The following is a 27843-nucleotide window of genomic DNA, read 5'->3' as shown; positions in this document are numbered from 1 at the left end:
TTTGAACGAAGGGTTTTCTTCTCGTCCTGGTCTGCGCAGGGCCTGTCGCTGGCCCTCGTCCTCTGGCGGTTGCTTGGGCTCTGGCCTTGCCTCCCACATGCTCCTGTTTACCCAAAGCCCAGGCACCGGCTGGGTCAGGGGCGAAGCTCATTTTCCCACCAGCAAGTCACTTAACTACCCCTTCTCCGCCCTCCCGCCAGCCTTGGTTCGCTCCCCTGCCCTTGGGGACAAGCCTATTTTGCCATGGCATCCTCAGGGCTAGTGGTGGTGTCCTTGAGGCCCCCAGCAGGCAGTGGGGGCCAGGTGGCACTGCTTCCACCCTGCCCTCCCCCCGGGGCCCGAGCTGGTCTCCACGTGGCCGGGGGACCCCGCAGTCCCCGCATGCCCCCATGCTCATGTGCATTCTGGTTGCAGCCTCCTGGCCGAATCACAAAGCAAAACCAGTCCCCCAAGTCTCGTTTCCAGTTTTTAATGCTTTTCTTGTAAAACTGAAAATATAAAACTGGCAGGGGAATGGAAAACAAGTTCTGTACACTTTATATACACGAGGTCTGTGATTTCAAAACCAGAGGGGGACGAAATGGAAGACACAGTCAAGGGAATGCCCCGCGGCCACCGCTCCTGGCGGGCACCTCCCCGCGCCCCAGCCTGGGCCCAGGTATGGCGGGAAGGCCTGCAGCTCTGCCCGGCCGAGGCGGGGCCCGCACGGCATCCGCCGCCCCGCCTTCGTGAGCACTGCATCCTGGCCGCTCCTGCTGGCGCAGAGGGGCTAGGGAGTGAGGCAGGGTCTGCGAGGGCGGGTGGGCGCGTGTGGGCGGGTGTTCTTCAGGTGTCCGTGTAGATGGAGGGGATGTGACTCAGGCAGTGGTCAAAGGCCCCATTGGGGAAGAAGCCGCAGTCCTCGGGGCCGCTGGACACCACGTCTTCCGGCGGCTGTGGCGGCAGCGCTGCGGGGCATGGGGCCTCGGCCAGGGCCTCGTAGCCTGCGGGTGTGCGGGAGAGGGTCAGGGGCTATTCCCCGCCACCTCTCTCCAGCTCCAGGGCATACCCTGCCTGTCCAGGGCGGGGAGGGGGCCTAGGAGGTGGGAGCCCTAGGCCTGCCACTCCCAGAGAGCCCTGGGCCGCTTGGGAGACAAGCACAGGCTGGCTTGGGGCAGCCCATACCCCAGGCTGGTGTATGGGGCAAAACGTGGGGAACGGAGGGAGGGCAGGGTAGGGGCAGCCCAGCATTTGCCCTTAGAGACTGGTTCTCTCCTGACAGGAGGGTCCAGGGCCTGTCCCCACCCTTTCCAGTTCCTCCTCCCCACCAAACACAAGAGGCCCAAAGAAGGGAGCCAGCTTTTAGTAAGTGCTCATTGAAGCCTTATCTCATTTAGGTCTCATGACAATCCCATCAGGTGGGATTCAGTATCCCATTTTATAGACCAGGAGATGGGCTCAGAAAATGCAAGACACTTGCCCAAGATCTCACTGCCAGTAACTGGGAAAGGGGGACTTGAACCCAGGTCCATTTGGCTCTTCCAGTGGACACGTTTCTGGGATGAGGTCGCTGCTCAGAGGCCCTTTCCTCTTGTCCAGCTCCTGCCCTAAGGGCCCAGTCCTGGCTGTAATGAATGTGTGTGGCCTCAGTCTTGACCTCTGTACAGTGGGGTTGGGCTCAAGTGCTCCTGAGGCCCCGTGGCCCCACCCCCTTGTCAGTCAGGATTTATTCTCAGCTTAGCAGGGCGGTACCAGCCCCCAGTGGCATGCGGCTGAACAGGGTCTGGAAAGGCGGCTGAAGCTGGGCAGCCACCAGTGGGACCCAAGGGAGGGGCAGCCAAAAGAATTGTCTCCACCCCCTGGGTTCTGGGGTGGGGTGGGCATGGAAACTGTCTCCCGCTCTCCTCACAGCTATTTATTTCAGACCGTGCTCCTAAACCAGCAAGTCTCAGCTTGAACTGGATGGGGACCAGGGTGGTGAGAGCCAGCAGGGCTGGGGAGGGTGGCTGGTGCCTCATCATGCACCATTCCATGTGTGCACAAACATGGACATGGTTCCCCCCCATGTCCCACATGCACACACAGTGACCACGCACACACCTGCCTAGTGTGCAGGTATGCGGCACATGTCCACCCAAAAGTACACGTACATGCAGATGCCAACACGCACGTATGCACAGGCATGCTTCTCAGAAACAGACACGGAGGAGCTGTGCGAGGCTGTAGAAGGGGGCAAATCCCATTTCTGTGAGATCCTGGGACCTTTCTGAGCTCTACTCCCCCATCTGCAACCGGGCATGATCCTACCTCATAGCGTTGTCAAAAGGATTAGGGACAATGTGAATAAAGCACACAGCAGAGGGCTGGGCCTTGGGAGGTGCTCAGGGAAGAGAGGCAGGTCGGCGGGGCTTACCTGTGGCAGGTAAAGGTGCACTGAGGCTGTGGTAGCCATTGGGTCGTGGGGCGTTGAAACCGTGGGCCTCCCCAGCCAGCCCGTCCCCAATGGCTGCTGGCTCAGTCGTCCTGTAGCAGTCGCCATAGGGGAAGCAATTCTGGACGGAGTGGAAACTGCCCTGGTACCCTGCAGAGGGGGGTGCCAGGGGCTGCTTCAACAAAGGAAAATTGCCCAAGACCGGGAGGGGTCTGTCCCCTCTGCTCTGCTCAGCCTCCCCCTACACCATCCTGGAATAGGGATGAGGGAAGAGGAGCCGCAGGGCAGAAAGGCTGTGGGGGGGAGGGGGGACCCTATTCCCTGCTCCACCCTGGTCCCCTGGATGAGGTGTGGCTGACGCTAGAGCCAGAGGGAGGGGCCCGCTGACCCTTCCACATCTCTCCACTCTAAGGTGTGCCACACCCAGCTGCTCACCCTGCTCTGAGCTAGATGGTAGACCAGATGTCCCTGGTCGGCATGGGGGCAGGAGCACAGATTGTCTCTGGTGTCCTCATGGCTGGGTAGACCAAATGTGTCCAGATGACATAGAGGGGACACAGATGTTTTCTCTGGCAGCCTAATGGCCAGGTAGACCAAATATCCCCAGTTGTCATGGGGGGGAGTGTGGGCTTTGGAGGCCTAATGGCTGGGTAGACCAGATGTACCTGGTTGGCATGGGAGTGGGAGCATGGACTGGGGATATCTGGTCTACCCAGTCATTAGGCCACCAGAGACAATTACATGCTCCTGCCCACATGCAGACTGGGGCATCTGGTATACTTGGCTTTTAGGCTTCAGAAAACAAATTATGCATTCCCCCCTACGTCAACCGGGGACTTCTGGTCTACCCAGCCATTAGGCTGCCGAAGTCCTCCCTAACCATGGCCGGGGCTTCTCTCTCTGCCTGCCAGGTCCTTTGACACAGTGGCAGTGGAGTGGCAATGGAACCCACTCCTCCTCAGCCTTCACAACCCCCTTCCTCTAGAAATGCCCTGGCGAGACAGTGTTAGGTGGCCTGTCTCCCAGCCTCCCCCAGCCCGGCCCTCCTGGCGGCACCTTCCTTCCCCAATGACCCGCCTGCCTCCCCCAGCCAGCCTCTCCTTCCCCTCTGGCACACGAGTGGGAGGCGGCAGGTGTTTCTGGAGCTTACCTTGTGGGCTGGGCAGAGGCGGGGGCGGGGGGCTCTGGAAAGGTGGGTAGGGCAGCTTGTGAGGGAGCGTGGAGAAGGGCTGGCCCCCCGGAGAGAGGCTCTGGGAGGACGGGGGCAGCAACGGGGGCCCGAGCCCCTTCAGCGGGCTCACCATGGGTGAGAGGAGGCCCGGCGCCAACCTGGAGGGGACAGAGGCGGCCGTCAACAGGAAGGCTCCAGGGGGCTCCAGGGCGCAGTGACCCCGGGGCTCGTGACTGGTGCCCTCCAGCAGTGGGAGCTCAGACACGCTTGCCAGCCTGCTCTAACTTCCAACAGTACTGTTAGAAGAGGAACCTTGCATTTCTGATTTTGCTTAAACTGGAATCAAATTTTAAAATCCGGGAAGCGGATTTGGCTCAACTGATAGAGTGTCTGCCTACCATATGGAGGTCCAGGGTTCAAACCCAGGACCTCCTGATCTGTGTGGTGAGCTGGCCCATGTGCAGTGCTGATGCACACTAGGAGTGCTGTGCCACGCAGGGGAGCCCCATGCACAAGGGGTGTGCCTCATAAGGAGAGCTGCCAGCACGAAAAAAGTGCAGCCTGCCCAGAAACAGCACCGCACACACGGAGAGCTGACGCAGCAAGATGACACAACAAACAAACAAACAAACAAAAAGAATTGAGAGACAGAGGGGAGCAGAGGTCATGAGCATGACCTTGGAGTTGCCCTCAGAACTGTGTTCAAACCCCCATCCACTCTCACTGGCCGTGTGGCTTGGGCCAGTGGCTTATTGTCTCTGAGCCTTGGTTCCCCACCTGGCACACTGCAGCTCTCCTTACCGAGGGCTGAGTACCAGCCGCCCCTGTGGCTGCAACTCCGCATGCAACTTTGGCAACCTGGAGGAAGAGCCCTGGAACATTCTGCACTGAAAGCCTTGGCAGTCCCTCAACAGAACACACCCACAGCACCAAGAGTCATCACCTACTGAGCCTCCGCCTAGTCCCAGGCCCTTGAAATAGGTATTCTGGATCTTTTTTGTAGATCAGAAAACCAAGTTCATAGAGGGTGCTCAAGTTACTCCCAGCCACACAGCACTGCCTTCACGGGTCACTGTGAGGGTAAAAGTAAATAAAGCAAAAATACGATACTAGTACATCATCAGCATTATTATCAAGATGAGGGGAAGGAAAACTAGCAGGTCAGTCTGATATCTAAGTTGGCCTTTGTGGTGGTTAATTCTTTTTTTTTTTTAATTTTTCAATTTTTAATTAATTATTTTTTGAAGATTTATTTTTTATTTATTTCTCTCCCCTTCCTCCCCCCGCCCCCGTTGTCTGTTCTCTGCGCCCATTCGCTGTGTGTTCTTCTGTGACCGCTTCTATCCTTATCAGCAGCACTGGGAATCTGTGTTTCTTTTTGTTGCATCATCTTGTGTCAGTTCTCCGTGTGTGCAGCACCATTCTTGGGCAGGCTGCGCTTTCCTTTGCGCTGGGTGGCTCTCCTTACGGTGCTCACTCCTTACGGGGCTCACTCCTTACAGGGCGCACTCCTTGCGCGTGGGCCTCCCCTATGCGGGGGACACCCCTGCGTGGCACGGCACTCCTTGCGCACATCAGCACTGCACATGGGCCAGCTCCACACGGGTCAAGGAGGCCCGGGGTTTGAACCATGGACCTCCCATATGGTAAGCAGACACACTATCCGTTGGGCCAAATCCGCTTTCCTGAGATGGTTAATTCTATGTGTTAAATTGCCTAGGTTAGGGGGACCAGTATCTGGCCAAATACTAGCCTAGATGTTGCTGTGGAGGTATTTTGTAGCCACACAGTCAGCTGACTCTGGGAAAGGAAAGGACTCTTGATGATGTAGGTGGGCCTCACCCAATTAGCTGAAGGCATTATGAGCAAAGAATTGAGGGTTCCAGAAAGAAGAAATTCTGCCTCAAGACTATAACATCGATCCCCTTGGAATTTCCAGCCTGCCAGCCTCTCTTAAGGATTTAGGACTCAAGATTTCACCATCACTCTTACTAGAATTTCCAGCCTGCCAAACTGCTCTACAGATCTTGGACTTGTCAGTGCCCTCAGATCATATCACACACATATATACACACACACATATATTTCTTACTATATACACACACACATATCCTATGGCTGGGTTTCTCTGGAGAACACTGGTGAGACAGACCTTCTTTCCTCTGCACAGTGTACTTTTAGGGACCCTCTGTGGTCTCCATCCCTGGCCATCTCCTCTCCATTTGCATACCTCCCATGATGGGGAGCTCACCACCTCTCTTCATACAGCACATAAAAAGAAGCAGGCCCAAACCTCTCCAGAAGCTCATGTATTGAAATGAGACCATGATTCGTGAGAGCTGCATGGTCATCCCAAGCCTGGCTGAGCCCAACGGGGCTAACTGGACTGCACATTGCCAGGGATCAGATTTCCAAGTTGGCTATTTTCCTTCTTCATGCTGCCTTCCTAAACCTCTGGGGTCCTATTCACAGAGACCAAAATGACCCTGGGGTCAATTGGGCTTGGGAGCTCTTGGGGCCAGGCTGAAGGCTGACAGCCCATAATGCATTTATTTGTATTGGAGAGAGAGAGAGAGCGAGCCACAAATTTAAAATCCCAGCTCCAGCTGACCTTGCCAAACTCGGCGCGTGGCCCTTGCCCCCTGGCTGAGCTGTGAGGTGTTCAGGAGATGGCCCGGTGCCTCCCTCAGAGGAGGCAGGCCTACCTGGACACAGAGAAAGGTGGGGTCCATACCTGCTGCTCTCCTTGGTCCCCCTCTGTTCCCTCTAACGGGGCATCTTGCTGTCACCACCCCTCCACTGTGCTGTCATCACCCATGGGTTGGGAACTCCCACCCCCACCCAAAAAGCAAAAAAAACCCCAAAAAACTGTGAGCTCGCTGAGGGCAGAGGAAGGGTGGCCCAGTGATGGGCACACCACAGGCACACGTGCCAGCTCTTTATGTTCATGAACTGAATCCTCATCAGCTCTCAATGCTTACTTACCATTCCCATCAGCAGGAATATTTTTAGGGCCGTCTCACAAGGCCATCAAGTGGACAGGGTCTAAACAGTGTGCAATAAACCGTGGAGGCCTGCGCTCAAGCCCGGGTCCTCGTCTGACGCTGGGCAGTGGTGTGGCCAGGGCAGCGGGCTCACCTTCCTTTGGGGGCGTGTGGTGCCTGCCTTGTCTCCTTACCCTGGCAATTCCAACCCAGCTCTTCCCTGCCTAGATTTCTTGTTGGTCCCCTCCACTGGGGAGCTCCGGCAGGGTCGGCTGCAGACCCCTTGGTCACTGGCACCCAGCGCGGGGCCTGGTGCATGGCGAACAGCTGATAAATCCTAACAAAGGCGTTTCTGACTCGCTCAGCCACTAAACCCAGAGATTCACAGCATCGCAGAATTAAGGAGAACCAGATCTGAAGGGAAAACATGCATTTCCAAAGTTTGTTTTTCCTGTCTCAAACCTGCCATAAATTCATAGTGGACACCTTCACAGCCAGTGAACTTAAACAGAACACGACTCTGTTTGTAGCAGACAGCAAGGCCGGAGTTATGCTGTTCTACCTGAACTCTTTAAAGGAAAAAAAGGAGAGGAAAAAAGTCATCTGGAGTCCCTCTTCTGAGTCATGCAAATGATTCCTAAATCAAATATTTTTTGCTTCAATTGGAACCTATAAAAATTAATATAAAACCTCACTAGCCTGGCAGACAGAGGGAGAGCTGCATACCTTGCATGGGGCTGGGGGAAAAAACCCGCCCGACTCGGCGTCTTCTCTGAGCCAGGGTAAATAAATTTGGTCATGAAGTCAGGCCCTCTTAGAATATTTCTGAGTGAATCAGATAATTCTGTCAAGCTATTTAAACGTCCCAGCAAACCACTGGGGAGCCGTGAGTGGCTGTTCCCTGTTGACTTTGGCTGGCAGGGGAAAGCTGACGGCCACCTCCCCGCCCTCCGTTCTCAGGGACGGAAAAAGAAACCCATTCACGCTGGCACCCGGTCTGGTGTCAGGCGTGAGGGCCCTGCTCTCCCGCAGCCTGGGGGGGCCTGGGCGCCTCGCTGGTCGGGGTGACTGGAGCGCCCACTCCCACGGGCAGGGGCGGTCAGGCGGGCCAGGGGTCCCGCTTTGTCACTGTGCCCCTTGCTGCAGGAATTCTTGATGGGCGCTTATGCAGGTGACAGGCAGGTGACAGAGGAGCTGGAGCAGAGAGCACGGGCCCCGAGGGGGAAAGGCCGCTGAGGTTATTTAATTTGGGGGGAGATGCTTTGGGGTTGGCTGCAGGGTGAGCTGGTGGCCTGAGCCAGCCTCTTGGGGTGGGGGGGTGGGGCCAGGAGGTTAGTGTCACTAGAAACTGTATCGGGTGACACACACAGTGTCAGGGGAGTGTATCTGATCCTCACCACCCCTCCGAGAGGGGGTATTTTAATGCTTATTTCATAGAGGAGGAACTGAGGCCCGGGGAGGGCCTGGCTTTCTTGGTTCCCTTTTTATCCCATCAGGCTCTCCACCCACCTCCACAGCCAAAGCCTCCCCTGCTCTGAAGGGCACCTCGGCCCACCCAGGGCTCAGCCCTCCTGTCCCCTCGTCTCCCTCGACAGCCAGGGTTCCACCGAGTCCTGCCTATTCTACCTCACTACTAATGCCTGCTGGGGTCCCCTCCGCCCCCACCCACCCAGCCCGGCCTCGGCTGCTGCCTGCACCCTGCATCCCATCCCGCCTCTGGCCAGCCAGCCACGGGTGCACCCTCCACCCCAGACCACGTCGCTGCTCGACGCCCTTCAGGGTCACGTCCCCGTCACAACCCTCACCACTGGGCTCCGGCGACCTGTCTCCCGAGCTCGGCGCCCCACACAATTCATGCTCCCCAGAACATACTGTGCTCCCCCTGCACCTGCCTCTGCGGCTCCTTCCTCCCAACCTCCCCACTTGGCCAATTCCTACTTAACCTTGGCGTGACCTCCTCCAGGAAGCCTTCCCTGGCATCTCCCCTTCCCCACACCCTGGGGTCTCCTCTTCCTTTCACCAGAGCACGTGCACCGTGTGGTCAATCTCTGCAGGCCCGTCCAGCTCCCCCTGCCCTGCCGTGTGCTTTTCCAAGGCTATCACCGGTGGCCCCAGCACTGGGCCCAGGGCCTGCCCACACCAGGGGCTCATTAACTGGCACTGGTTGAATGAATGAAAATAAGTGAATGGCAGGAAGAGGCCAGTTAGGAGCACTGGGGGCCTGAATTTGGTGCCAGGGTGGCCCCAGGCGCTGACAGGCCAAGGCCAAGGCCCAGGCTGAGGCCTTAAAGGTCAGTGAAGGGAAGTGGACGTGGCTCCACTGACAGAGCGTCCACCTACCACACAGAGGGCCCAGGGTTCAAACCCAGGGCCTCCTGACCCCTGTGGTGAGCCGGCTCACGTGCGGTGCTACCACACGCAAGGAGGGTCGTGCCATGCAGGGGTGCCCCCGCGTAGGGGAGCCCCAAGTGCAAGGAGTGCGCCCCACAAGGAGAGCTGACCTGCATGAAAAAAGCACAGCCTGCCCAGGAGTGGCGCTGCACACATGGAGAGCTGATGCAGCAAGGTGATGCGACAAAAAAGAGAGGCAGTTTCCTGGTGCTGCCTGATAATACAAGCGGATGCAGAAGAACGCACAGTGAATGGACACAGGAGTGCAGACAACGGAGGGGAAGGGGAGAGAAATAAAATAAATCTTTAAAAAAAAAAAGGTCAGGGAAGGGAAGAAAGCACTAGGGGCCAGGTCTTGGGGGACATGTTGGATCAAGTCGCTGCTGGTGATAAACAAAAAGGGCAGGGAGGGCAGGTGGACGGGACTGTGAGGCCTCCCTCTGCCCATCTGCCAGGAAAACATCTCAGCAGCTTGAGGGCCAGCAATGAACATATTATATTCACCAGTTCCAGACAATTAAGTGGCCACAATGAGAACCACATTGGACACGGGCAGAGGCTGCCCCTCGCCACATTGATCCTTTAATGAGGCCCTGGACGGCCACAGCAGGCTGGCCACGTTGACAGCTGCAGTGGCCAGCAAGGGGATGAGGCTGAGCTCAGCAGCCCTGGAGCGGGCAGTGGGCAGCCAGTCTGCTCATCAAGCCGCTGCGTCAAGGAACAGCCAGGGAGCAGCTCCCAAGAAAGCCTGGGTAGAGCAGCCCAGGATCCGGGAAGCGAGGGGCCAGCACCTTCCCAGAGTCCCCCCACCCCCTCAGTGGGCAGGAGGGCATGCACGAAGGGAGGTGTCAGGAAGCCTGGGTGCCCACGCCACCTCCCTCGCAGGTCACTGTGAGGCCCAAGGGCAGTGGTGCGCATGGTGTTTCACAGGGGCCTGGTACCCAGGAAGTGGCCCGTAGATGCTGGCTCTTTTCATTACCACTGAACCAGGTGTGGGCAGGACACCTGGCCTTGCCCGCTGCCCAGAGGTGTCTGCTCGCTGGCCTGGAGGAGGACTGCCTGGGTACATACCCGTCCCTGGTGCTCTCGGCCGCAGGCAGAGGGGACAGGTGGTGGTGGGGAAGCGGCGTCCAGCGGGTGGTGGCCTGGAGGGGACGTCGTGCGTGGGGGGCAGGATGCCCGGTGCCAGCCTGTTGTGGGGAGTGATGGGGCCAGGATACACGCCTGCAGGGAAGAAAACAGAGCTCCGTGGGCTTCAGCCACCCCGGAGACGTGGCTGTGGACGGCCCAGGAGTGGGGTGTGCCTGCTTATGGAGAGAGCCGAGGAGGAAATGAGCACGGGGGTAGCCACAGAAGTTGAGGGGCCCAAAGAGGGAGGGAGAGCCCACTCAGCTCCTTTCGGGCCCTGGCTGAAGGGCTGGGTCCAGGCCTGGGGTCCACCCTGACCGGAGAATTGGACCGACCAGGGCTGGCGGAGGCCTGGTCAGCTGTGCTCGTCTCAGATTCTAGCTGTACAGGAGACCCGGGTAGGGTGACGCCACCTTTTCCTCAGCTTTTACTCTTATTAGGAAGCCTGGTGGGCCAATGAATCAGGGGGCACCAGGTCAGAGTCTGATGTTGCCCCAGGGGCTCCACTGAGGGTCTGGGAATTCCTGAGGCCAGGGCTCCCCAAACACCTTCAGCAAGGGACCCCATCAGAGGGGAAATGAGCCCTGAGCCTGAGAGGAACAGCAAGGGCTCCAAGTTCTGATGTTCGCTATTTTATCAGAAAAAGAAATGGGGCCAAGTTTTTGCACACCCGCTTTCCCATGGCCACACTTATTTACTAGGATTTCACATTTCCCCTGGAATCAACGCATCCGATGCCCTGGGAGGGCTCGGCGGGCCCCGGGGGCTGTGTCCAGGGCTGCACGGAGGCGATGCCCACGCTGATCAGTCGGTGCCATCCTGGGCCAGCTGTGACATTTCGAATATCACTCTGGGCATCATGGATCCAGTCCCGCGAGGATCAGCCCACAAGGGCCAGGCTGAGAACACACCAGGCTCCCTTCATGGAGGGGGCAAGGGAGGCACTTTAACCTTCTCGGGTGGGGCTCTGAGGCTCCCCTGCCCCAGGCTGGCCTCTGGCCTGGGCCTGCAATTCAGGGGTAGCTACAAGGAATTGAGCAGGCCATGACAGAGACTGCGTGGTATGGCAGGAAGCAAAAATGAGTGAAAAGGTGGGGGATAATAGGGAGCAGTGGGGACTGTGGTAAGTGGAGAGAATGTGCCCATTAAAGCCCTTTACAGGCAGACTGTTAAAAACACACGCACACACATGCTGCCACTTCGCCTGGCCTGGAGTCAGGAGCGGCAGGCATTCCGTGGCTGGGGTTATATTAGGTGAGATAAACCCAGTTTCAGATTCCAGGCCATTCTACCCTTACAATAAATGTGTACCACTAACAGCAGTTTCCATTAATTAAGAATACGCTGTGTGCCAAGCTCTTTCTCCACGTTATCTATTTGAACCATCTCCACAGTTGTAGATGGGGTAGATAATAAGGTCCCATTTTAAGGGGAAGACACTAAGGCTCAAGAAGTTAAATGACTTTCCTGAAGTCACCGCCCCGCAGTGGGCAGCCATTCAGGGCCTGTCTCCCAAGCACTGCCCAGGGAACACCCACCCGAGGCCAGGCCAGGGAGTGGCTCGGGGCTCCAGCTCAGGCCGGGGGCCTGCACATCTGCCCAGAGGCCGCGAGACCCCAGCCCTCGGGGCGGGCGCTGGGGGCTCCTCCGGCTCGGCTCTCAGCCCCAGCACTTACCCCTTCCCCGCTGGGCCTTCGGCTCCCCAGGGCGGCCCCTCCCTCCCCGTGGTTTGTCTGGAAGGCGCCGGGAGCAGACTTCTGCGGCTGGAGCCTGGCTCGGTGCCGCTCGCGCCCGCGCCACTCACCGCCGCCCCCCAGCGCCGCCCCACCTGCCACCTTGAACCAAGCTGGGGGCCTGACAGCTGGGAAGGCCTGGAGTCCTGAGGAATCCCACCCCTCATGCTGACTTCACGCTTCTCACGTCCTCAGTGCCCGAGGATGTGCCCCTGGGTCTGCCGAGGCTCCCGGGGAACTAAAGAGCTGGTCCTTCCTGATAGGAGACGAGCTCCGGGAGCGCCCCATAATCAGACGGGAAATCTCCATGGAGCCCTCGCCAGCTCTGCCTTTGCTTTGGCCCCTCTGTTTGGGACTCTTCCGTCCTAACATTCCATCTTGAATCTGTCCCCTGCTTGTCCCTCCATGGTCCACATCCCTGCCTGTCCCAGCGTCCTGAGAACAAACCCTCAGGGAGCAGCTGGCTGTGTGAACTAGGTGTGTGAACACGTGAGCTGACAATGGACGTGAACGGGGGAACTTGGGTGGGGCCAGCGGGAACCCGGACGCCACAGGGTCTGCCCGGCCTCTCCCCAGAACGAACTTCAGGCTATAAACCAGCATCATCAGTCACCAGCCGGGACCGCTTAACCTCCGGCCTCAACGTCTGTTCCCACTGTGCCGTGGGCGTCTGTGGTGTGGCCCCAGGGCACCCTGGCAGGCCGAGGCCCGTGGGGGGTCCAGGCCCGTGGGAGTCCAGGGCTTGCCTGGCCGGCCCTTCCCTCTGAGTCGCTCCTCCCTGTGGGGCTGGAAGCAGCCCGGGGCCAGGGAGCAGCCCGGGGCCTGGCACGCAGTAGGTGCTCCATATGGCCCCGGACTCTGCAGCCACGGGGCCTGGGTTCAGATCCTGGCTCTGCCACTTCCCGGCTGTGGAAGCTCAGCCAAAAGTTACTTAACCTCTCGAGGCCTCAGTTTCCTCATCTGCAAAAAGAAGAGCATAATAGCATGTACATAATAAGGCTGATGTGAGGATCACGTTAGTTAATGTACAGCTGTTCGGTCCACAGAGGAGTTCCTGGCACACATTCCATGGGTGCTAGCATTGCACTATTATAAGATGGATGAGTAAGATAGATATGCTTCTCTGTCACAACCAGCCACAATAACAGTAAGGATAAGATCATCGGTCACAGAGGGTTTACATGAACGATCACATCCATGATTGCATGAGTTCCTGTAGCAGGTCTGGGAGGGAAACTGAGGCTCCAAGCACCACTCACTCCCTGTCACACAGCAAGAGCAGCAGGTCTGGGCAGGTGCGGTAATACCCCCGATGCCCCTCCAATCCACGGGTGTTGCCTCAACTGGACTGGGCTTCTCATCTGTAGCACAGGTCATGGGCAAAGCACCCCACCAGACAGGGTGGCTGTGGCTCCAATGAGGTGACGATTGTGAAGTGACAGGCCCACATAGGTGCTCAACAGATGCCGGCCCAACCCCTCTCCTTTGGATCTGCTGCTGACATCTCTGGGTGTCCTTGGGTAAGTCCTTCTCCTGCCCAGGCCTTCTTCCTCCCAAGATTAGAGCTTTAGAACCCCTGCCCCCAGGGCAACCATTGCTCATCAGCTGCATCTCTTTCTTGCAACTCAGGAAGCAACCTCAGAATCCTCCTCAACACAGAACCACCATTCCCAGCCACTGGTGCTGGCACTTGAGACACATTTCTTCATGCCTGGGCTGGGCCATCCTTCTGGTCCCTTTTAGCCCTGCCTTTTTAGCAATTCTAAGGCCAGTGAGAAGCAGCCCCTGCCAGAGGCCCTCTAGCTGGAGCCGCCCCCTCCCCAGCTGGGGGTGGTGCAGTCTTCACCATGGCACCCTTTCTGCTGGGGGGGTCCTCACTCTTGTGGCTCCGCCTGACCCCTGTGAAGGGACCCCGAGAAAGGACAAAATCCTTTTCTTCCTCAGGCTGTTTGGTGAGTATTTTAACATTTTAAAATCTGCTGATGAGTCAACATTGAGGGGTAATTAAGAATAAAAAGTTAAAAAATTAAAAAACGGTTAAAAATGGTTAGAGTAATTTAAGAAATCCCAGAGGGTGGGCAGAGCTTTACGTTCTGATATTGTGGTTTCTCTGTGGGGGAGCAGGGGTAGAGCTCAAGTACTGTCACCGGAACCCAAAGGCCACACTGCCCTTATCTGGGCTGGGTTCCCAGGCAACACTGCCAGGATTCCCACTGTGGCCAGAGACTTGCTCTATGGCCCACAGGTGCTGGGAAGGACAGGCTGGGCTGGACCCCAAGAATTTATAGATAGGCCTGCAGGATCCAGGGTTCAGGGGACCCCACCTCTAGGTTGCAGAGTTTAGTGATGAGCTAAACATGATTCTTGTCAAGTCATCTACCCTCCCTTAGGGATAGTGGTGAGAATTAAATACAACTTCAACCCAGGCCAGGCCAGAATGGGCTGTTCTGGAAGGTGGCTCCTCCCTGCAGGGGATTCCAGCAGCATGGGCCCTCACACCCAGGGGGCCACAGCCCCCCTCCACAGTGCTTTAGCCAGGGCCACGCAGTCCCCCAGCCCAGCTCAGCACTGTCTGCACTGGGTGCCGGTGACTCATCATGAGGCAACCTGGCCCTGGCCCTGCCTGCATGGAGTTCAGTCTGGTGGAGAGACAGACGGAACAGAGTGACAACCCAGTGTGCTCAGCACTGGGGCAGAGGAAGGCTTCCTGGAGGAGGAGACAAGGAGACGGTTCCTGGAAGAAAAGCAGGTGCTATTTTAGTGAGGCTGGCAAAGCACGAACTGCGGGCCGAGGGTGAGGGGGGTGGAGGGTGTTCAGAGAACCGTGTCCCGTGCCCCAGCGTTGGGGCAAGATGCCTCCAGGGGGGCCCAGGCCCCACGAGGCCTCGGAGGCCAGGCTGAGAGGAGCCCTTGAGCAGTGGGGAGCCAGGAGAGTGCTAAAGAGGGAAGAGCTGGTTAGCTGAGCTGCAGAGGGAGAGGGTGCCCTGCAGGGTCCAGCCAGAGGCAGAGAGGCAACGGAGCCCCAAGGAGCCGCGGCTGTGGTGGCCACTGGGTGGCCCTGCGCCCCCAGGACATCGCTGTCTCCTACAGGGACGGCCAGTGGCAGTGAAAGGGCCCTCCCTGGCTGTGCGCCCGGCCTGACCTCCCGGCTGCGTACCTGGGAGCAGCTCCTGGGCCAGGGCGTGGCCGCCCTTCCCGTCGCCGGCAGCCAGCGGGGTGGACGCGTGGAGCTGCTGCAGGGCCAGGCACTCGGTCAGGACGTCAGCCTCGGTGTCAGGGCCTGCGTGCAGCTGGGGGAGCAAGCAGAGGGGAGGGGATATGAGCACGCCGCCGCCTGCCCGCGGCCAGCCCTGCCTCTGAGGGTCAGGACGGGGGGATGCAGGCCTGGCCAAGGCCCTTCAGCTCCCTGCGCCTCAGCTTCAATAAAGGAGTTTCAGTAGGGGACGTGCCTGTGGGAGAAGAGCGGGGGAGCGGGGGGCGGGCTGGGGAGCCCCTAGACCGCAGCGCAGTTCTGACCCCGAGGGACGGAGCGGGGAGGGAAGGCGTTGCTGAGTCTTCCTAGACCGCGGTGATGTCGAACGCAGCTCCTGCCAGCCTTCCTGCCGGGATCCTCAGGAAGCCCAAGCGGCCCGTTTCTCCAGGGAGGGGTCTGCCTCAGTTGCCCTCCTGGCCTGCTGTGCTCAGCCATGGGCTAGGAGCACCCCCGAGGGCCGCGGCGCCACACGAGCCGCAGCGGGTCCCCTGGAAGTTGGAGGTCTGCTGGGCGCGTCCTCATGGCCGCCACAAAGGTGGCGGGAGTAAAATTCCCAGGGCCTGGCCCGCCGCGTGTCCTCAGTAAGGGTCTTTCCCTCCTTCTCCCCCACCTTCCCTCCTCTCCAGCGTTCTTCCTTCCAGGCACATGCATGGTGGAAATAGCCCCCACCAGGGCCAGAAGACTTGGGTTCAAATGTCACTCCACCTCCTCTTGCTCCCTGTGAGACCCTGGACAGATGACTTAACCTCTCTGTTCTCACCTCCTCTGCCTGTAAAAAGCCTCACCCTGGGTTGCTGTGAGGAATACGTGGTGATGGGTCTGTGCTCTGTGCATGGGCTCTGGTCGCAGGACACGTGGGTGCCCAGTGGGGTGGTGTATGGACTTGAGCTCGTCTGGCTAAGAGCAAGCCTGCACTGGGGCCGGCCCCAATAACCCAAAGTCAGACGACAGCTCTGAGTCACCTGAGAACCTCTCCAGATGGGCTAGGACGGGGACAGGCAAGGGCTGAGCGAGGGCCTTTGGGACGTCCAGGTGACGAGGGGGACAGACAGCTGAGTGGGAAGTGCCCCTACTCTTGGGGAAATCCCAAAGCTGGCTATCAAAGGTAAAGACCCTGGAAATTGGCTTGTCACAACCCTTATTTTACCCAGGACAAAACAGAGAAGGCGAGAGCCTTGTCCGATGTCACACAGCAGCTGAGAGTCAGGTCTGAGGGTTTTTCCACCCTCCCAGGCCAGAAGGGCCAAGATCCAGTATCACGGAAGGCAGGCCCAGCCTCTGCATGGGCTCTCAGCTCCCTGACCCAGCAGCTGTTTTCCATGTCAATTAAGTTTCTGGCAAAAAAGGGCCAAGGCATGTTCTTGCAGACCGCAATGTCGATTGGATTAGGAGCAGCAGGAGAGGAGAATTAAGGAAGAAAAGCATTTCTAATTCTCTCTGAAACGCTGCAGGGCTGCCAAGGAGTTGTCATAATACAAGGGTCACTTTACCCAGAAAGATACATCATCCCCGATGGCTCTTAATGGATGCTCATTGTTGGGAAGTTTGCAGATCTGCGGCCCCAGGTCCCAGGGGCTCAGTGCAAGCCAAATACAGGGCCTGGGAAAACCAGGGCAGGATTCTGGTCCTCTGGCACCATCTGCTCGGGACAGAAGCCTGCCTGGCGCAGAGCCCCGACCCGCGAAGCCTGGGTCCAGGCCATTCCCCACTTGCTGCAACCCGAGAGCAGTGGAAAGAGCTCGGGCCTCGGAGACAGATGGGTGTGGGATGGATCCCAGCCTGTCACCTCCGGGCTGCATGAGTCTGGGCAAGTGTCTTAGCTCTCTGAGCCTCTGTTTCCCCAACTCCAAAATGGGAATAAAAATAGTACTTTCTAGGGCTGTGGTGAGGAGTGAATGGTCTATGAAACACCAAACACAGTCCTGGGCCAGGAAGCACGTGGTTAAGGCTCATCCCTCCCTACTCAGGATCAAGAGACGTGGTATTCTTACCAGCAAGTTTGACCATGTCCCTCCTCTGCTCTACGGCTTCCAATGGCTCCCCACTGCCTGTGGGACAAAGACCAAAGTCCCAAGCCTGTCTGGCCCCTTCCCCACCGTCTCTCCCGCAAAGGGCCTGCTTGCTCCCAGCACCCCATCTCCATATGTCCCATCCCTGTGGGACAGTAGCCGGTCTGCGTTCTTCCAGTTTCTAGGCCTTTGCTCTCTGTTTCATTCATGGTTGATTCCAGTTAGAATGGCGATTGGAATGTAGTAGATGCTCCATAAATCTTGTTGAACAAATGAATGGACTCTTGTCCCTCTGTCCATCTCTGTCATGTTGGGGTCCCTGGATTGGGTCCTGGTGTTTCTCTCCCATCTTACCCCCTCCCTAGAACTCAGGTTCCCTCCCTCCCATGGCCTCGGTGGTCCCCTGGAGATGTGGGTTGGACCCGGCCGGGCAGGCTCTGCCCAAGTTTTAGTACCACTCCTCCCGCTGTGGCCCGCGGCCCTCGGCAGCTCACTCACTCCTTGCCCAAAACAGAACCCCTTCTTTTCTCCTGCACACCTGCTTCCTCCTGAGGTTCTCTGTCCTGGCAAAGGACACCACTGTCCATCCTGCCCCCAGATCTGACACTGGGACCTCGCGATGTGCATGTTCTGAGCTTTCGCTTTTTGTGCCAGGAACTGTTTTAAACCCTTCACGTGTATGAGCTCATTTAATCGTCACAACGACCTTTAAGGCAAGGCTTTCTCGTCCCCGTTTGGCCATGGAGGAACAGGAGGACTAAGGCCGCAGAGCTAGCAGTGGGGGAGCCGGGACGTGGGCAGTGGCAGGCTGGGCCCAGGGGCACGCTCCTGACCTCCGCGCTCTATGTCCCCGGTGTCACTTCCTCACGGATCCCTCACCCGTGCTCCTGCCCTCTCCCTGCATGAGTCTATGCTAATATCCATCATATTATATTCAATTCTCTCTCCATGCCTGCCTCTCACCCACCAGGCCATTGGAGGGGGACTGTGTTTTTCCGTTTTTGCACTGGAGCCTACGCAGTGCCTTCCAATGTTTACAAAACAAGCTGCAGTGGGTGGGCAGCCAGAGGAGCGGTGAGCTTGTGGACGGATAAGTGTTCTGCTGGATGGGTCGATGAATCCCTCTGCAGACAGGCAGACGGAAGGACGGGACAACATGTGCATGGGAGAATGCCGGGAGGCGGGAGGCGGGAGGCGGGAGGCAGGAGGCGGGGGCAGGGGTGTCTGCAGAGGTGGGCCTAGCCCAGGCCGCCTTACCTTCTTATGCACCTGCTGCTCTTTGGCTGAGTGGGCCTTCACATGCTTGCGGAGGGAGCTGGGGTCTGTGTAGCGCTTGGAGCAGCCGGGGATCTGACAGGCGTACGGCTTCTGGAATGTCAGGGGGCCGGGGTGGGACGGGTGAGGGGCCAGACAGCTCTCAGGGCCAAGGCCTCACCTGCAGGCCCCAGGTCTCACCGCGTGAGCTTTGTGGGGAGACTGAGGAGGCTGCAGGCTCATCCCTTCCCTCCCGCCCATGTCCGCGGCCGGGAGGGGTCTGCCCGTGCTGCGGGGGTCATGTCTCCATCCTACCACAACTCAGGGACCTCAGGTGAGGAGCTACCTCTCCTCTCTGAGCATCACTTTTCTCCTCAGCAAAATGGGGCCAAGTGAGTTCTGAGGGTTCTCCCAGCTCTGACGCTGCTTGGCTCCAACAAAAGAACACCTTTTGTAGCCCAGAACTGCAAAGCAGCAGCGAGTGGACAAGGAGTAAAGTGGTGGCTGCCCGAGAGGAAGAGGGAAGGGGGGAGGGGTGCAAGGCCGGGTCAGGTGGGAGTCCAGGACCGCGGGCTGGGAGGGACAGACCACACCTGGCAGGTGGACCAGAGCAGCCCAGGCCGAGCCTCGTCCCAACAGCCGGGGGAACAGAGGCCCGGCAGACAGCTAAGGCCTGGTGGGGTGTGTGCGGTGTCCCCCAGGGGTCCCGCTGCTCAGCCCCAGCAGAAGAGGTGCTCTCGAAACCCACGCCCACTGCCTCGCCCTGGCTGGGTTCAGCACGCTGGCCTCTCATCCCCCCGCCCACTCGCAGCCTGAGGCCCGAGCTTGCTGATCTGACCACGATCTTGCCAGCTCAGGGGCTCCCGGTGCCTGGGGATACGGCCACCTCCTGGACCTTGAGGACGTGGCCCTGCTAAGGCGCCAGGCCTCCCGCTCCCCCAGCCCTGCCCGCCCCAGCCCGGCCCGCCGAGCCCTTGCCCTCGTGGCCTGTGCCCTTGCCCCCCGCAGCTCCGCATCTGTCCTCGGGTGCCCTGCACGTCCCTCTCGGCCTTTCCTGCCTGGCCCGTCACTCCCTCTCATGGGCCCTCCTGGAGCCCCTCCTTCCACCCCACAGGCCTGAGCTCTCTGCTGGCACCTCGGTCCCTCTGTCCTGCTGGCTGGGTAGGTGTCCCTCTTCTCTATGGGTGGGGGGTGTCCCTCAGAGGAAGGACCTGTGGGATTCGGCTCGGGCCGCAGGGCCTGCCCCGGGCAGGGGATCCTCTGCACTAAATAGATTCTGACGCTTCCACAGGGGCTTCTGGGAGACCCCACTTGGGAACTCCAGTGCCACGGAGGCTGGGGATCCGTCAAACGTCCCCTGTTGAACACATGCAGCGGTTCCAATTTCGAGGGGCCCTCTGGCCTCCAGGGACAGCGGGGGCTGGAGGCTGGAGGAAGGGGTGGCTCTCGGGGGAGTGTGAGGGACTCCCGCCATCCTGACGGGCGTGCCCATGTGGACCTGCTCCCCAAACGCCAGGGCAGCTCTGCCCCCGCTGGGCCAAGGCGAGGCCGATCCAACCTCAGGCCCAGGGAGCAGCACCCTGGGCCCAGGGACCTCGTGGGGGGGAAGCAGGAAGAGACCATACCTTGGTGCTGCCACGGAGAGTTGCCAGGTTAAAGAAATGGAGGAGAGCAAAAAGAGAGAGACAGACCAGTGAGACGCTTGCCCCAGAGCAAGGAAGCCGGGGGGCGGGAGGGGTGGAAGGTGCCTCAGGCCCGCCCACCCCAGCCAGCGTCACGCTCGCACACGACCCCCCGCCCGTGGGCCCGGACCCCCACCCCCAACACGCACGCGCGCACACACACCCTTGCACTCTCTCGAGGGCCCTGCCCTGCCTGAGCCATGGCCCGGTCCCGTGGGGATGCTGATACAAATCCACACGCTTTTGTCCAAAGGCAAACAAACAGCTCCGCGTGTGCAGACGCGCTCGCCTGGAAAGAGGACGGCGAGGCCCGTCGCCGTGTTTGTTTTTCCAGGGCCTGATGGGTGCAGGACATTCCTCAGGCCTGGCTCCCCTGTGACTCAGGAGACTCGGTGCCTGTCCCAAGCCCGCGGCCAAATCCCAGGCCTGGAGCCGCTGCAGGGGCGCCACAGACAGGGCTGCCTCGTGACTGTTAGTACCAAGGAGAAACTCCCTGCGCTGTGAGAAGGGTGCGTTTTGGCTTGCGAAGCCCCTCCTGACCTGTGCTCAAAGAATAACCTCCCATTTGGCGAGGGCTTCCCACATGCAGGCCCTGAGCTGAGCACCCGGCACCCAGGGCCTCCCAAGTGCTACACCAGCTCCAATGAGAGTCACCCCCACTTTGCAGTCAAGGAAAGCGAGGCTGAGGTGTTCGCGCGTGACGCTCTGCTGGGACGCCGCCTCTCTGTGGCAGTCCAGGGAAGTGGGCAAAGGAGAGAGGATCGCCTCCCATCTTGCCGATGGGGAAACTGAGGCCCTGGGCAGGACAGTGGCTTATTCCAGGTCACACAGGGAGTCTGTGGCAGTCAGGACTTGAACCCCACCCTCAACGCCGGGGACGTGGCAGGGTTTGGTCAACATTTAGTCAACAAGTAATAGGACAGGAAAGGAGGGCGCTGGTACCTGCTGCACAGGCTGTGCTCCAGGCCTTGGCATCTGTCACCTCATCTCAGCCTCCTAGTTTGCTCTCCTGAGGTAAGTGTCTTACCTCTGAGGAAACTGAGGCCCAGAGAGGCTGAGTGGTTTTCCTCAGACCTCTGGGACCAGGGGGCAGGGGCAGGATTAGAACTCAGGCCTCATTCCAGAGTCTGTTCCCCTGAACTTTCTTGCCCATGGGGAGAATCCCACGATTTCTGAAGCCAGAGAGGAGCTGGGGACGTGGCTGGTTCCCCTCTGGAAACAAGCGCCCCCCTGCACGGGGCCTGACCCACTGGCCCTCTGAGTGATGGGTGCTGGGAAAGTAACCCAGCAACGTGGAGCTGCCTGCTGGCGCCCGTGGGAGCTGGGCCTGAGCGGGTACGGGGCTGGCTGCTCCTCTCGGGGATCCCCTGGGCAGATGAAGGCATGAGGTGACCCTGTGGGCTCCTTCTGGGCCTGACCTGACCCAGCCATTGGAGTTCTGTTCACAATCCAAGGGGTGCCCAGAGGCCTGTTGCTTTGGGCCTGGGTCCAGGAAATGCAGAAAGGCGGGAGGGAGGAAGGGGGTAAGTCAGGGCAGGGGTCCCGGAGAGACCTGGAGAGACTCTCCCCAGGCCCGGGAGGGGTGTGTGTGGGGGGGAGGGGTGCAGAGAGGCGGGTGCTGTGGGTGCTGCGGGTGCTGCCTTGTGGCATCTGGGAGACAGAACCACAGGGCCGAGGCACGAACCCACTCCTCTCAGGGCCCACCCCCAAGACTGGGCTTGTGAAAAGGTCCCAAAGGGCGGGTGTGGCTTGTTAGAACGACCCTCCACTTCATGTCCCCAACACAGCCTGTGACAGCAGGGCCGGGGTGGGTAGAGGAGGTGGGTTCAGGCTGGGGTGGGGGGCGGCATGGTGGGTCCAGGCTCTCTTCTTTCAGCCCTCGACCCTGGGCTCAGCTCCGCCTCCCCCCACCCCCTTTTTTTTAAGCCAAGAACACTGGACTTAGAATCAGGTAGAACCGGGTTTGCATCCCAGCTCTGCCACCTACCCAACTGTGAGATGGGGGCAAAAAACTCAACTCTTTTGGGTCTCAGTCCTTTGTTTGCAAAATGGGTAGAGGCCGCTACTCTGTCACCAGGATTAAATCCTGGGGTAGGGGCAGTAGGTGTGGAACATCCAACCCAGGGCCTGGCCTGGTCCCAAGAACAGGGATGCCCTGCTCACTTCTGCACCCCCCCACCCCACCCCCCAGTCTTAGCGTTCCCAGTTGTGAAATAAAGGGCCGGGAATGGGGGCACAAGCGTTTTTCCAGCTCCCACCTCTGCTTTTCCACGGCCTGACTCATGTGGGCCGGGCCTCTGTTTGCTCACTCTGTACTGGACAGGCTGGGCTGGACCACCACCCAGCGCCCCCTGCCCCCACCCTCAGAGACGCAGGCCTGGGGCCTGGACTCCGGCGGAGGACCCGGGTCTCCCTGCCAGGGCGCGTACGCCCTCCCTGGGGCCTGAGAGGGCGGCGGCCCAGCTCCCAGTCGGCTGTGCCACCTGCAGCCGTGCGATCCGGAGCAGGCGCAGAACCTCCCCCAGCCCCACTTCCCTCAAATGGGCTGCGACCCCCCGATGGCAGGGTCGGTGTGCGATCACAGGAAGTGCTGTGGTCACTGCCGAGGCCCGTGCATGGGAGAGGAAATGCTTGTGCCAAGGCTACGAGTAAGCTGTGGAAATAATAACTGCCAGGCACAAACAAGGGGCGGGTGGAGGAAAGAGACACCCAGGCCACTGTTTAAGGCACTGCCTCATCTCAACTCCTCATCCAGTGTTCAAGGGACAAAGTATGGCCCTGGAGAGCCTCTGGCCTGTCCCCCAGGATGGCAGGAAGCGGCCTGCTCCGGGTGTGGCTGGCAGGGCCCAGGAGAGACGGGGAGCCGCTCGCTCCACGGGGCATGGCAGGATGCTGGTGTTGGGCTGGGAGGGGCTGGTAGCCACGGGCTCCAGCCGCGGTTCCCAGCCAGGTGCAGGTTTGCCTCTCCCCAGGGGATATCTGGCAATATCTAGAGACATTTTTTGTCGTCACAACTCAGGCACAGGGTGCTACTGGCAGCTAGGCTAGAAGTCAGGGATGCTGCCAAACAAACATTCTGTGATGAAAGAGCCCCCCCACACCCCCCGGTCCCCCCACCAAGGCTCATTCTGCCCAAAATGCCCATAGGGCTAAAGACGACGGGAGGGTTACCACGCGGACACCAGCTCCCACCCTGCATTTGACAGCAGGGCTTGGGCGCACATCCCCCACTCCCCCGCCCCGTGGCGCCAGCCTTCCGGGCCTACCGTGTCGAGGTGGGTGCGCTGGTGCTTGGCGCGGTCGCTGGAGTTGCTGAAGGCCTTCTGACAGCCGGGGTGCTGGCACAGGTAGGGCTTCTCCCCCGTGTGGCTCCTCAGGTGGATCTTGAGGTTCTCCAGCCGTGAGAAGGCCTTGCTACAGCCCTCAAACTGCAGGAGAAGCTGGTGAGCGGCACTCGGCAGTCCTGGAAGGGCCCGTCGCCCTGCCTGGACAGCCCTCCCCACTGCCCAGGCCAGGGACAGAGCCTCGGGCCTGCCTGGCCCTGCCGCCTCTGCCCCACCTGGTCCTGCCCGAGACCTCTGGGAGCTCCAATTCCGCTCTCCTGCAACCGCTCAGGGCCTAGACTCTAACGGGGCAGCCTTGGTGGTTTCCAGAAAAGAATTCACCTCCAACTCAGGAATGGGCTACTTGGACTAGAGAAGAAAGTGGTCTTTCTACCTCTGGATCTGAAAGCGTCCCCTCCTCATGGCCATCTGGACTCCCTGGGCTGCTCTGACTGCTGCACAGCCCCAGGGGAGGGGAGGGCAGGGGTGCCTTGCAGCACAGAGACCCCTGGGGCTGGAACCCACAGGTCTGGATTTGAGTCAGGCTCTGTCCCAGTAAGTCTCTGGACAGACCACTTGACCTCTCTGTGTCTTATTCCCTTGTCTACAATTTTTCAGGCTGTGGCCACCACTGAAGACAGCTAAGAGAACGTAGTGGCTTAGGACAGTGGATGACCAAGGGCTCCGTCTCCTTGGGGTGCAGCTTCAATGCTGGCTACTGTCAGGACAGCCACCACATGTAAACAGAAGTGGCCTGCAGCTATCATTTGGTCGTCCGGCTGTCGAGTGCCCACCCTAGACCCTAGTGCCCACAGACCTAGGCCCTGTGCTGGGCAGCGGGGACGGAGTGGAGCCCAGTGCAGACACCTGATGTTCCTGGGGTGGGGGGGCCCGAGAGCAGCGAACGAACCACTGTGGGGAGCAAGGAGGAAGGAGCAGGCCTCCAGCGCCTCCCCTCCTCCTGGGGTCCCAGGCTGCCACCACACCTGTGGCCTCTGCCCAGCTCCCACCTCTCTCCCTGGGGAGTCCTCTAGCTTCTAGCTTTCCCTGGCTCCTTCCCTCTCTTCTCCAGACTATGCAGAAGAAGTCATCTGCCACCGAAGTTGGACCCTGTCGCTCTCTGGTGAGTGCCCTGCTGGCCTGGCCTTCAAGCCTCTGCAACTACACACCGTCCTGCCTCTTCATTCCCACCATAAGCTGCTCAGCAAAGGAGGTAGATTCCAAGCCACCTACCACATTTCCCCTTCAGCATTCAAAGGCCAGCTTGGAAGCCTCCTGAGAGAAGAAGCCAAATGGGTCCCTGGAGTGTGACGGGCTGTGCTTTCCTGCTTCTCCACACTGCCCACCCAGGCCTGGGAGGAGGGGGACGCTGGCTGACATCTGCTCTGCACCAGATATGGGACTGGGTGTCTAACCTCACAACAACCCCGTGAAGCGTGCGGCCTCAGTGTCCCCACTGGCTGAACCGATGGAGGCTTCATGTGGGGAAGTGACCTGTCCAAGGTCACATGGCTGGGATGTGGCAAAGACAGGACCTGGGTCAAGTCTGATGCCAAAGCCCAGGTGGCCCTGATACACCTGCTGTCTTCCCAGGGGTAGGTGGGCAGGGAAGGTGACCCTTACGGGGAAGAGGCTTCACCCCCAGGCCCAGGATTAAAGTTGCAACTGTGAGCACCTAAACCAGATGGGACCACCATAACCCCCACTGGATAATCCCACCCTCTGAACCAGGGGCCAGCCTGGGCTCCCAGCAGCAGGTGGCCCAGACAAAATGGGGCAGCTGAATTCCCGCTCGGGCTAGACATCCCGCTGGCCTGCTCTTCCACACCTTTTGTCTGGGGTGTCTACAGAGGCAGGAAGGAACTGAGAGGTGAGCCCACATCTGGAACACCTGACCACCCTCTGCTTATGAGCTGGGTTCCAGTCTCCTTTTTGCCACAGGCTACCCACTTTTCAAGGTACCCTAACTGTTGGCAACTTTACGGGGGTGCCTGGAGAGGACTGTGGGTAGAGTTCAGCCTGAGTGGCCCACCAGGCTTATTTTCCTGCCACCAGGTGGTCAGTGCCTCCAATCCAGGGCAGTCCAGCACGTTCAGTAAGTTCTGTTGTGGGGAGTTTCCATGCGACAGACTGGTTCCAGGGGTAGAGAGAACCCAGACGCAGGTCCCACCCTCCAGAAGTACAGAGCCCATGAGGGAGATGGACACCTAAACGCCGGAACAAAAAGTATGATGGGTGCTGAAACAGAGGGCAACACGCGGGCTCTGGCAGCGCAGAGGAGCCATCTACCCCAGTCTGACCTGCCAGCCTGGAGAGAGGGCAGGAGGCGTGGGTGACATAGGCAGGCAGCTATGCCAACACTGGCGCATTCGTTTCAGGCAGTCACTGACCAATCTGAGCCTTGAACAATGGCTAGGATTTCCAAAGAAAGGAACGGGGCAACCGGCATTGAAGAGCCAGGGGAAGGCAGGCTCAGGAATGCCGAGTGTGAAAAGGGCAGGAATTCTCTGTGGGCTCTTGAGGATGCTATGCAGGTTTGGTCTGGGCTGGGGTGGTAGACCCTGTGAGGAGCCGGCAGGGTAAGACAGTGGGGGCTCAAATGCCAGGCCGAGGAGTCTGGAATCCACCCTGGGGGCAGTGGGGACCACAGCAGGGACAGGGTCAGGTCTGTGCTCTAAGAAGTCCCCTCTGGCTGGGTGACGGGTGGGGGCTGGTGAGCAGACAGGGAAGCCAGTGAGAATCAGAGCAGCTTATGGATGAGGGCCTTCTAGGCTGGACAGACACCAGGGCAGAACTGCCTGGACAGCTGTGAGGACAAGGCCCAGTTAACAATGACCAGTCCCAGGCGAGCTCCCCCCGCCTCCCCCTGGAAGGCCAGGCTACAACTGCGGGCCCCTGGCAGCTGGGTTTTAGAGATGGTTCTGCTTCCTACTTCCAGATGTTGTGCCTTTTCCATGCATCAAAACCAGAAGGAAATCCTGTTTGGAGAGTAAAGAGGCCGCAAGCTGCCCCTCTCCCCTCCTGGCTCTGCTGCAGTGGCCTTGTGCCAAGCGCATCCCAGCTTGCAGGAGGGGAGCCGGGCCGGAGGGCTGGGCTTCCCGGCGGCATCCAGCTCCGCTCTTTGTTCCTCTCTGGCCCGTGCAGGCCGGGGAGACATCCGAGGCAGAGGGGCCGTAAGTCCTCACGGGCTGCGTGATTTCTCCGCGTTTGCAGAGTCTGCTGGGCTCTGGAGATTGGTATATCATCTTTTTTCTCTTCCTCTCTGGACCATTCTTTGTCGGCTCAACCAGCTGCTCCCCCACCCCACCCCCCGCGCCCCTCCCGGGACACCTTCCCTTCCAACTAACTCTCTGACAGTTTAATTCATACATTTTTCAAAAGCTCAGATCTTCAGTTTGGCCTCCGCGGGCCCGCCCCGCTCCCACCTGTGTAGCCCGCTCAGGTCCTGCTCCAGCATGTGGGAGGGGTCGCCGGCGCTGGGTGCGTTGGGAATTTTCGTGCCTTCGGCCTTTGCTGGAGCTGCTCCTCTGCCTGGCATGCCTTTTCCTCGTGTGCTCACTTAGCAAGCACCTACCTGGGGTGCTCTGAGGAGCCTCTCCCAACCGCCCCCCTGCGCTCTTCCCGGCTGCCGTCACAAGCCTGAGCTTGGTGGGCTAAGTTTTCACAGCCCAGCCTTCGTCTTCTTTCCACCTCCCCAGGCTGAGAGTTTGAGAGTTCCTCAAGGCCAGGGCTAGGATCTCGTTTGTGAGGCAAAGGGTGAGTTGGAAACATGGTCCAACAGGGAAAAGAATGGGGTGACTGAGCATGGGCTGCGCATAGCCCTGTGGGTGCACCTTCCTCATTCCCGTGTTCCAGTGGTTAGGGCGTCCGTCTACCATATGGGAGGTCCGCGGTTCAAACCCCGGGCCTCCTTGACCCGTGTGGAGCTGGCCATGCGCAGTGCTGATGCGCGCAAGGAGTGCCGTGCCACGCAGGGGTGTCCCCCGCGTGGGGGAGCCCCACGCGCAAGGAGTGCGCCCATAAGGAGAGCCGCCCAGCGCGAAAAGAAAGAGCAGCCTGCCCAGGAATGGCGCCGCCCACACTTCCCGTGCCGCTGACGACAACAGAAGCGGACAAAGAAACAAGACACAACAAATAGACACCAAGAACAGACAACTAGGGGAGGGGGGGAAATTAAATAAATAAATAAATCTTTAAAAAAAAAAAAGGTGCCTGGATACCTGTACACCCATGCCCGTGCCGTGCCTATGTGCAATTTGCCCAGTCTCGCCCTGCTTCTGCCCAGTCCCTGGAACTTTCCATGTTGGGCTGCAGCCTGAGGTATAACAAGCAGCTGGGCCAGGGTGCTTGGATAGGAGCGGAGCCAGAGGTAGCAGCAGGTGGAGAAGGGGTGCTACCCCCTCAGGACTGGTCTGGGATGATGGGGCTGCAGGTACCCCAGGCAGAGCAGCCTCCCAATCAGGGTCAGCACCCTGACACCTGCCCAGGTCCCCTGGGTGGTCCTC

General features: G+C 59.4%; 1 protein-coding gene across 1 annotated transcript in view; it reads right to left on the bottom strand.

The window, feature by feature from the left end:
- Nucleotides 1–453: 453 nt before the first annotated feature.
- The window catches only part of GLIS1 (GLIS family zinc finger 1), a 281492-nt gene continuing 254102 nt past the window's right edge, over nucleotides 454–27843 (bottom strand). Inside the window, 9 exon segments of the mRNA XM_058303546.2 lie at nucleotides 454–983; nucleotides 2393–2560; nucleotides 3561–3739; nucleotides 10028–10075; nucleotides 10077–10099; nucleotides 10101–10180; nucleotides 14975–15107; nucleotides 18337–18447; nucleotides 23282–23443. Coding sequence (XP_058159529.1) covers nucleotides 826–983; nucleotides 2393–2560; nucleotides 3561–3739; nucleotides 10028–10075; nucleotides 10077–10099; nucleotides 10101–10180; nucleotides 14975–15107; nucleotides 18337–18447; nucleotides 23282–23443 — 1062 coding nt within the window. The 3' untranslated portion in view covers nucleotides 454–825.

The sequence above is a fragment of the Dasypus novemcinctus genome, chromosome 9 (genome assembly GCF_030445035.2).
Source record: "Dasypus novemcinctus isolate mDasNov1 chromosome 9, mDasNov1.1.hap2, whole genome shotgun sequence".
NCBI lineage: Eukaryota > Metazoa > Chordata > Mammalia > Cingulata > Dasypodidae > Dasypus > Dasypus novemcinctus.
Note: the sequence above shows the minus strand (reverse complement) of the source record. Positions and strands in the feature narration are given on the sequence as shown.